Source organism: Poeciliopsis prolifica, unplaced genomic scaffold, assembly GCF_027474105.1.
Source record: "Poeciliopsis prolifica strain line A6 unplaced genomic scaffold, Auburn_PproV2 SCAFFOLD017, whole genome shotgun sequence".
Taxonomy (NCBI): Eukaryota; Metazoa; Chordata; class Actinopteri; order Cyprinodontiformes; family Poeciliidae; genus Poeciliopsis; species Poeciliopsis prolifica.
Genome location: NW_026562392.1, coordinates 10,216,381 through 10,227,337, shown reverse-complemented (window position 1 = coordinate 10,227,337; position 10,957 = coordinate 10,216,381). Strand labels below are relative to the sequence as shown.

At 40.9% G+C, this 10,957-nt stretch overlaps 1 protein-coding gene across 1 annotated transcript; it reads right to left on the bottom strand.

Annotated features, from left to right (window-relative positions):
- Window positions 1-689: 689 nt before the first annotated feature.
- On the bottom strand, window positions 690-7,095 carry tent5ba (terminal nucleotidyltransferase 5ba). Its single transcript, XM_055042279.1, has 2 exons — window positions 6,608-7,095; window positions 690-2,245 (listed from the first exon to the last, which is right to left on the bottom strand). Exons 1-2 carry the CDS (start codon window positions 6,755-6,757, stop codon window positions 1,217-1,219), a joined length of 1,179 nt encoding a protein of 392 aa, XP_054898254.1. The 5' UTR covers window positions 6,758-7,095; the 3' UTR covers window positions 690-1,216.
- Window positions 7,096-10,957: the final 3,862 nt, after the last annotated feature.

The following is a 10,957-nucleotide window of genomic DNA, read 5'->3' as shown; positions in this document are numbered from 1 at the left end:
AGCATAAGCTGGAGACCTTTTGGTTTAAGTTATAATCTTGCATTTTACTTCCCATTACTGTTATTCCAGGATGCTCACATGAACTACTTGTCACTTTTGAGACTTCTGTGTTTTGAGGAGGAAAAAGTCGAATTTGGTTTTGGTTTCTCTCAGGCTCGCTGGGAGCTTCATTCTTCAGGACCAATTAATCAGGACTTGTGCTATTTATTCTACTAGTCCACTGTTGGAGACGACAATAACTGCTTCCCTTTTAACAAAACCCTACCTCAAAAATACTGAATTATCTCTTTATTAAGAGTGATTTGTGGAATTATGTTAACCTCCATGTCATGACTTCACATTTTTCACAAACTCTCTTTACTTAAAGTAAAGGAAAAGCATAGAGATCCTCTTTCAGACACCAGAGTGGCAACAGGTGGGGGAGGGGCAGTGTGCAGTTAAAAAAAAAATCTTCACTTTTTCTCTGACATGTCCACACAGGGTCTTTAAACGATGGGATCACTACGATAAAAAGATTTATTTTTTTTTGGAAAAAATCTTGGTATGCCTAAATATATGTAAGTTGACTTCATTGAAAAGGGGGAAGTCGCTCAGATGACAAACTGTAAACCAATTACGACCATAAACCCACCGACTGAAATGTCAATCATTATAGGACAAACATAAAATGAACACAATGCAAAAAAGAATCTGGGTTTTCCTTTTTTTTTTATTCTCACAAAAAATGAATGCTTATGTTTCTGAAAAGAGACAGAATCTAGAAAACACTGAATTCACAGTTGTCATTTTACAAATGTTTTCAAACATTTTGTGGTTCTTTTTAGGCACTAGGAATTAAACCATCGCTTAATTAAAAAAAATATATATACATCTTTGGTCCAGTAAGTAATTGCTTTTTTTCTCTCTTTTTTTTTTCAAAAATGTAAGAAAATAACACCAGTGTCAATGTTTCATTCCATCAAAACACGTATTTCTGAAATATATAAAGACTTGTTTTCTTTTTATATTTAAATATGATATTAAAGCTACATCTCAGAAATGACCAGCAATCTTACAGATGTTTTTGCATCTGGAAAAAAAAAAACGTGAGGAGAAAAGATTTGTCAGCTCAATCAGACATCCAGCAGTACAGGATTGTTTGAATCAAGTCACATTTGGCAAACCAAGATTTCGTTTCCCTGTTTCTTTGACGCAGCGATGATGGAGACACAGGGGCTCAGCTACAGGGCAGCCATGTCTGATACGAATTACTGCAGTGTGTGATCTGCGGCGCCTGCACATGTGCAATGTAATAATTGCTGAAGTTGATGTCCTGCACGTAAGGTGCCGGCTGGTAGTAACACGTGACGTTTGTCACAGTCGGGATGGCGTTCTGTTCGGCGAGGACCTTCAGCGCCAGCATGGAGATGAGGCTGAGTGTCTGACGCCGCTCGTGGCTCATTAGACACACGGTGCTCTCGTTCACAACGTGGTGCAGAGTCATCAGGCACTCGTAGCGTTTGTGCTCCATGCCGGCGAAGTGGTTCTGCAGGTAGGCCTCCAGCTTCCTCTGCTGCTCGCCTATGTCGGGAAAGTCAATAAAAAAGCGGGAGCACATGTAGCGCTGCATCTGCTTCATGTCTGCTTCGGAGGAGGGTGTGAAGCCCCTCACTAGCAGGTGGCAGTACTTCAGCAAGCCACCGCCCCTGATTTCCTCGGGGCTTCGCGTCGCTATGGTCCTCTGACACAGATGGTCCATAGCTTCCTGGAAGTTGCCGTACACGCTCTCCCCGATCACGGTGGGGTGAAAGCTCTCCGACATGGGGGTCTCCGAGCACCGGTCAAACAGAAGCAGAGAGTCCAGGCAAATCTGGAAGGAGTCCACGCTGAATTCAAACTGCCGCCTCAAAGAGTCCACAAACTTAAGCTCCACGTTCTTGCCCGTGTTGTTGGACAGCGAGATGAGGCTCCAGCGGTCCGTGTCGTTGCAGACTTTTACCAATTTTTGCACATAAGCCTCCTTGAGGGTCAGCGCCGTGATGCGCTCCTTAGAGACCCCGGCCGGCAAGAAGTCCAACAGGCAGTCCAGGACGACGTCTTTCACCAGGCGGAAGGCCTGGTCATCCTTTAGCGACACCCCGAAGATCAGGTCGAGGTCCTTGTAGCCAAGGCCGTTTTCCTGATGGAGCACGTGGCTGGCCGCTGAGCCGTTCAACCTCACATCCTTCACACACACTCCTCTCTCCTCGAGCCTCGCTCGCACCACCTGGACAAAAAACACACGATGAGTGACCTTTACCAAATATATTATTCATTTTTAAAAATCATCACTTCAAGAAAACAAAGGCCAAGAAAAAATTGTAAACAGATTTTTATTTGTTGTGTGAAGTACAAAAACAGAACCAGGTTGTACTGTGTTTTCAAAATTCATTTTCAGTTCATCACAAAATATTGTGGCCTTTGCTGTGATGACAAAGCCAAGTTAGTCATTGTCATTGTCAGTAGTGAGCATAATAACGATTTCAAGTGAAAACGAAAAACAGAAGGAATTTGAATGTCAATCCAATATCATGTTAATATAAAGAGACGTGCTTTGTTTAAGCTACAGGACAGTGAGAAAGAGCAAGACTTTTATCAGATAACAGGAAGGCTAAATGTTGTACAGCAAAGTTGCGCTGTTTCACTTTTAACCTGTGACTTATAGAAGATGTTGAAAGTGTTGGCAGATTTATTTTTAAATCTCAGAGTTAAGGGAAGAAGCTGAATTCTCTGTAAATACACCTGAAGATGTCTGTTTTTTGTAGTGGTTGCCACACTAATCCTTAATATAATGCCGAATTCTGTAACTGTTCTTTTGTCTTTTTATTAAGAGGTAACCATCTCACAGATGTATTTGATTTAATATCAAGAATTAATGACTGCTCAAAAAGAGCTTAAAGAAACAACAACAACAAAAATATATGTTCTTATGTTCTTTTTGAAGAGAAACCAGAATGGGATAAAATTGTTTTTGGCTGGCTGAAAATTCAGAAGAATTGGTTATCTGATATTGTACACAAAATTATATTTTTTAAGGAAAATTTAGTCATTTCAGTTTTTTCAGTTTAGAATCATTAATCCAACATTACCTTTGTTATCAGAGGAGAACTAATTACCAACTCAAGACTGCTATGCCAACCTCAAAACTGTTTTTCGGTTTATTGAAATGTAAACCATAACTCCACCGAGATAAAGTCCATTCTTGCAATTGGCTCATGATGTAAAAGATATAAAGGGCAATAAAGTCAATACAGCTTATCAAAATTATATAACGCCATAATACAGAAGGCTCTCCAGATGACATCACAATCCCTCTGCTCTGGAAGACGGTCAACAATTTGAGACTTCAGTATCAGATATGGTCATATTTCTGGAGAATCATCAATCAACTGGCCACAGATATTAACCAGAAATCTGTAACTTGACCGGCTTAGTTTGGCAGGCCTACTGCTGAAAAAGGAATGTCAAGTGAAACTCCACTACATCTGTTTAGCAAGCATCTCAAAAGACTTGTTTAAGTAACCCCCCACAGCAACCTAGAGAAAATCAATAGATTGTGAAGGCAAGATCAATACCCCTGCTCAAAAAAGTCCACCACATTACCCTCATCCTCAGTCTGAATCAAACTGAAGTGCTGCAAAAAGAAAAAAAAAAAAAAAAACGGGGACGGAAAGTCTCCAGGGCTACGTCCACCTGGGTCAAACTGCCTTATCAAAGTCACACAGATAAGATTTATAATCCTAACCTGCCACCAAAACGGAGCATCGGGACACGCTCTGGTCATCCAGCAATTTGTTCATCTCTGAGCAGAAGCAACTGAGAGCCAACCAACATCGCTGCTTTGAAAACAGCAACAAGGATGCATTCAGATTATGTGCTTAAACTGCAATAATCTAGTTTAGGTTTCAAATTAAAAGGCATCAGCTTCCGTTTTGCATCTGCAGGAGGGATCAGAGGTTCATCTTGATGCTTGTACTAACACCCCATGCATCACTGACTGGACATGTCAGACTGTGGTTCCGCTGGGCAAACAACTGCTGCAAAACCATGAAGAAATAAACACCTGCAGCACAAATTAGCTACAGCACGCTCACACGCAATCCTCAATCCTCCACGGCACCGGCCTGTCAGATTAGTGTGCGTTAACGCTCTCTCCCATGGTGATCAGATAACATGATGGCTCTATTTTTACATACTGGGTCAGCCTAGAGACAAACACATTTTACACAGAGCAAACCCCCTGGTGCAGGATAAGGAGTAAGACAAAAATTGCGACAGCAGCAATTTGCCAGTGAGATGCTTTCAGTCTTTCAGCCATAAAGCAGAATAAACTGGGGCCAAAGTCCAGTCAGAAGCAATGAAAAAGTGTTTTTCTTTTTCCCTTTTCAGCACTTCAACCTCTAATCACATCCAAGCAATCCTGCAGTTAGCAACTCACCTCTCAGAGATGCTTGGATGCAGAAGCAATGTTAAAGTGGAGGTATTAATCTTGTGGCTAAAATTTTGAATACTCCAGGGCTAAAGCTCTCTAGTTAAAAAAAAAAATGTGTGAAAGTGAAATGGATTTGTGTTGCAAGACATCCAGAGAATGGAATAGATATTTTCTTTGGCCGATTCTAACAAACGGGAGCCAAGTCATATAATTGTAAAAAAATATTCTTTTTTTCTTACTTATTAAGTGTTCAAAAGGCAAGAAATTCTATATTTTTTGTCATTAAACATACTGATCAATTGCTCTGTTTGTGAGTGTAGTAAAAATCAGATCAAGATGAGGAGCTTTTTTTTAGATAGATAGGAACAATCGTGCAATTACATCATTTTCCGTTGGATTCAATTACAAATTAAATATTTTGTTTTGATATTTAGTTCTCACAGGATAAAAATTATGAACACTAACAATAATAATAATAGCTACTGCTATTGTTGGGGATTAATATTATAATAGTAATATTTAATCCCCAATCCCAACCTAATATAATTTGGATCACATCATATTAGGTTGATATGCTATTTGAACTAAAGAGTGGAAAATAAGTTCAATCAGATGACACCATGAGTGCAGAATTTATTGATGCTGTCATTATACCAATTTTTACATAAAAATGCAGAAATATACACGTGTTTTTGTGAGACTCTTGGCCTGTGGCATCTTGAGTGTATTGGTTTTCGACGCCCAGGATAATGAATAACTTAAAGAAACAAAGCAGAGATAATTCAGCCATTTCAGATATGTTGGGAAAGGGACACATCTAAAATGTGGAAGACAAAGGCTCTTGTTTTACAAGTCAGAGATAAACTTCTGAGTTTAGCAGGGACTGGAATCTGTCAATTCTGCCTCTGATCGATAATCAACAGGTGAAGTGCTGAAAAACTAAACTCGTTTCGACTTGGATATATGCCTGCTAATGATCAGAAACGCGTGCTGTGAAGCATAGATGACTGAAAATTTGCCAAACAGAATAAACTTGGGAGAAAAAAAAACAGTCAGAAACTGTATTTAGAAAAAAAGTCAAAAAAAGGGAGAAAATGCAGGTAAATGATGGTGAAGTTGATATTATAGCAGTGCCACTGCAGTGGGACAAAGGTCCATGCATCCATTCATGCCGTTCCCTGTTATGTCAGAGGAACTAGAGCAACACTGCATCATGACTAATATAACACAGCAGTCATCAGCGTTCAGTCTCCGTTTAAATTAATCTATGCAGCAGATGGTAGATTTGTGAAAAAAAATAAATAAATTAAAAATATTATACAGGGATTCCACAAATCCAGAGCAAACACAGGAGTCCCCACACTTGGAAATCAAACCCCCCATTTAAGCCTCCCTGCGTTCTTCAATGGCCCATTCATCTTTCCACAACCACAGGCACGGACCTCTGGCCTTCACAAAGTTCTTGGGCTCATCTTGAATATATCAGAGTCCAAAATGAGATGGAAAAATGAAGGGGGGGACGGTGTTCTGTAACAACCACCCGTTCATTTTGAAACTCTAACTCTGCAGTTTCTTTTCCAGCTAAACGCAAACCTGAGTATGAGGGGAGGCGAAACATGATCTGACCACACTGTTCTAGATCATATGGGACACACAAATGACATTTACAGAGAGAATATGTAAATACCGGCTCCATAAAAATGAATACATTTATTGAGGATTTTGCTCATTCTCGTGGAATACAGTTAATTGATGTCTATTAAATTAAATTAACTTAAATTGAGGATGATCTCGAGATAAAAAAAGAGTTCAAAAAGAGAAAGACGTCAAATTAAGTTCTGGGTGTGTCTAAGAGAGATAAAAGACCACCAGGGGTCCTTAAGGACTTCCAAAGGGAATATTTAAGTTGCAATAAATTATTCATTTACATCTGAAGCTCCAGCTAAATATATTCAGTTTGCAGGCATAATAATAGATTATATGTGGGTTGTTTTTTTTTTGTGTTGTTGTTGTTGGTGGTGGTGGTGGTGTTTTGTTTTTTGTGGGCTAAATTAGTTGTTTGTAAACTTAAGTAAACAAATCTTCACACTGCATCTGTTAGAAATTAAAAAAATAAAATGTAAAAAAAAAAGAGAGAGAGAGCGAGTTTGGAAATACCTGGACGATCTGACGGGGTTGCACGGACAGAGTGGGGAAGTTTCCTCGGCCGTGGATGGGGACAGCCTCCCCGAGGATCGAGTCCAAACGCTGCACCTGATCCCACGACAACACACAGAACCTCCGAGTCTGATCCAAAGCTCCAGACATTTCAGTCTCAACTTTTTTTATCCCCTCCCGACTTAAATAAAAACCAAAAAAAAAAAAAAACAACAAACAAAAAAAATGGGAGGAAAAAAATTGAATAAAAATAAACACTTGACAACCAGACACTCTTCTTCCAAAATCACCCAGATCACCGCGTGTCCCTCTCCGGCTGGAGCAGGTCTGGCTCAACGCTGGAGGCGGTGGAGGAGAAAGAGCGTCTGAGGGTCGACAGAGATCAGCAGCTTCCTCCTGCCCTGTGCGCCGCTGAAATCCGGTCAGTGCGCAAAGCGCCGATTCATAAGGAAGATCCTGGAGGCTTGGAGAGCCTCCTTATTAGCATGGGCCGCAAGGATTGGCTGCTGCGTTTGGTCATTGATTATGGACGTCCCGCATGCAGGGAACACCCTCAGTCTGACGCTCGGTGACAGCTTTCCGCTCCTCCTCCTCCTCTTTCTCCTCCTCCTTCTCTGCTCTGCAGCAGTTTGCATCCTGGCACAGTTTTCCCCTCTGATCATCAGGGATCCCGAGGAGCATTACCTCGGGCTCACACTACAGCTGAGCCCGAGTCTGACCGAGTCTAATGAAAAAAAAAAAGAAGTAACAACTGGGAAAAGACTGCAGCTGCTCGGAGCAGAGGCGGCCCAAAGTTATTTGAGGCCCAGAGCAAGTTTTAAGGGGGGGCGGGGAGAGGGAGTCACGCTTTCATGATGAAACATTTTTGCACTCTGTGATTTGAAAACAACTTGCTTTACAGCTAATTAGTGACTCAGATTCTTTATGTAATTTACATACTGAGTGAAGCGTGAACGGTGAATAATTTAGTTGCTGTAGACAGGTTTGTTGTTTCTCCTTCTTTTTGCATCTCAAGTACAATGAAAGAAAATAACATTTTAAAGTTGGTTTAAATTATTGCCGAATGTGAAGCCTAATGAGCAACAGCTTACAAAACCCTGGGAAAAACAAAAAACAAACAATGTCGCTTAGTGAAAAATTTATTTAAAAAAAATAAAGATGATTTTATTTTAAGAGTAATTCAGATGTGATAATCCCAGATGTTTGGGGTGCTAAGCAAAATCACTTTTTATGAATCAGAACCACAATAAAATCTGCGATTATAATTATTATGTTTTTTTACTTCTCTATTCATGAGCAGATAAAGTATTCATGACATGCTCTTGAAGCTCATACACATGCAAGCCGACATTATCATCATGGCCTTCAGCTGTGCTTCTGTTGACAGACTGTTCAATTTTGAGTTGAATTCAACTTGCGAGTATGATGTGCGACCGCTGCTGCCGTGGGAGAATTGACGTCAGGATGGGACCTTCTGCAGTCACAAATCTAATGATGCCTCATGCCGACACGCGGCAAATACTAACTCTACTTCTGCTTATGATAAGGGCTGGCCAGAAGCCACGTAATAAAGAGATAATTTGGGATTTTTGGAAATGAGGTTCTGTTAAGGAAAATCAAATAGAAGAGCAGTTAGTATATTTTGAAATGCAGATGAAGTTGGTGGAAGAGGCTGAAGAAAACGGTGAATAAGAGAAGGTCAAACATCTACTGTCTTGAAAGTGCTTGAAGAGTCGAGTGGTTTGTAGAGATGCTGTTATATTTTGTGTAGAACGGTCATTTACAGAGAAGGCAAAAATGATTAACAAAAGAACTGGAGGTTTTGAGTTATCAGCTTTTGTTTGAATAACTGCTTAATGAAAATGTGACAATGGTCCAAAGGTTAATAAAACACTGTTAAGTTTTTGAGATTGGTCTTACCTAACTTTGGTACAGTGACTCTTAGCCTGCCGAATAGTCCGAATGGATCTGGATTTTACTCCACGCTGAAAGGATCCGCTGCTGGCGAGAGGTTTGTTTGAGTTTCCCTCCTTCACCCTCTTATTAAAAGAGAAAAGTAATGGATGAATGGATATGTTCTTATTGCCTTTCTTGTTTCAATGTTCTTTCTTATCTGTCATGATGCTCAGCGTACATCTCCTTTGCGGAGATTTGCATGTCTTTATTGTCATTTGAGTTTGTTAATGTTTTTCGTATTTTTATCCTTTTCATGATTTTTATTTTATTTTTTTTTTTGTGACATTAGAGCAATGGCAGGTGGAAACGAAGGCAGAGAAAATCAGCACACGAGGAGTTAATGGACCAGGCCCAGAATTGAAGCCATAGTGAGAGCTGACAGACTCAGAACATGATGCGTCCTTGACTGGGCTCACTTCAAACCTTGTAGCCAGTTTATCTCATTGGCTGTATGGCACATAGCAGCTGGAAACATCTTCAGATGTTCTGCTTATAGCATGTTGGTTAAAATCCACCTGAAGTCTAAAACTGACTCCACCAAACACGTGGAAATCAGCTGTCGCAATTGTTTTGAAGTCGATAACCTGCCGGGGAGAATTTTTCCTGTAGAAATGTGCATTAGCTTAACAGGTACAGTAGAAACCTGTGACCTTTTAGACTTTGCTGTATCCATTCATCAAACCAAACTTCAGCACAAACACTTTCTAATTTTATTTGCTCTGTGTTGCTCACGATCAGATATCCTCTCGCTGCCCTCTCGGTTTTGCTCTGCCTCTGTACCTGTGCGGCAGGTTGCATTGTATTTGTTTTGGTCCCCTTACGAAGACGTTCCTGGAGTGAAAGCAGAACATTTGTGAGCTTTTCTCCCAGGACCTGTAAGTGATGCACCGGTTTGGAGTGGACTGTCTGACTGTTTCTTGAGTGTCCAGAGTCTCTGGTCTTCTGTGACTGGACTGCGGTCGGACCAGCCTTTGTCTTTACGCCTCATCTCGTCTTAACCGGAGCCTATTATGGGCTATAATACTCTAAATGTCTCATAATGATGGACCTGACTCAATCATAGACATTACTCACAATAGCAGACATTACTCCCTCAGTGATGAGATGGGTCTTTGGATTGTTTCTGTTTATCCCAGCAAACAGCAGAGGTGGGGGATTTCACCTTCTTAAGGTAATAATTAAAAATGCCCCCCTGACCCCACCATCAACTTATCATACATTTCCACACTACTTGTTTACACACTCGTAAAATGTTTACAACAGACCAAAGTTCATCTCATGTTGTTTCAGCAATGCAGCCATTAAAAAGACACAAGCACAAGTGCCAGTCCATGTCATTACCTTCTCTCCAAAACACAAGGGTGTAAATGTAGGTGTGTGTGTGTGTGTGTGTGTGTGTGTGTGTGTGTGTGTGTGTGTGTGTGTGTGTGTGTGTGTGTGTGTGTGTGTGTGTGTGTGTGTGTGTGTGTGTGTGTGTGTGTGTGTGTGGTTTTCTTTTTTCTTCTGTGTTTCATGCATGTTTCAGCTTGTGTCCACAGCTGGAGGCCAACAGCTTCTCGCAAACCTCCGAGGAGTCAGGTGGTGATCAGGCTTTGGCTTTTTGGTCTCCACAGCAGATCACTCGAAGCGCTGTGATGTCAACACTGCGCTGTTTCTGTGGCAACAACATCCACGGCCACGGCTGTTGAAGAGCCAGGAAGCGGCATCTCCACCCGAAGGTCCTGCTGAGCACACATGAGACACATCCTGCGTCATGCGACTATAAATAACCACCCTTGCGGTACTCGTGCATTCTGGGAGAAGAGCCGTCTCTTACCTGAGCGGGGATGAGAAATGTTTTTTGAAAGCGTTGGTGGTGGGTTGCAGATAAATGTCAGCCCCTTTGACATTCTCACGTTCCCTCACAGCTTCGTGTAAAACAGAGCGCTGCTGGTGTAGAGGCAAGATGTTTATTCAATTGGCAAAAAAAAAAAGGCTCATGTTTATATTTTAGGGTTTAAAGTGATGTACTATTGAAACGCTATAAGCATCTTGGCACGTTCATTTATTGTAAATCCAGATTAAAAGCTGAAGCTGACAGCTAGACTCCGAGGGGCCACGACCAAAGTGGATTTCTATTATTGTGAAATAACTCTAGTGTCAAATACATCACAACTCTGTTTCACAAAACTGTTCATTCATAATCACAATTTCACTGGAGGGTTATTTACACAGGAAAGGGAGGCTGGGAGGCAGTGTTCCCCCTGGGGTCTTCCCAGACGCCCACTGAGAAAGAAACATTTCTCAGTTCCTTTCTCTCTTTCTCCTTTCTAATAAAAAATTAGAAACATTGGTCTAAATGAAAACCTGTTGATTTTTACACCACATTACATTTATTTTACTCATTTCTCTTCT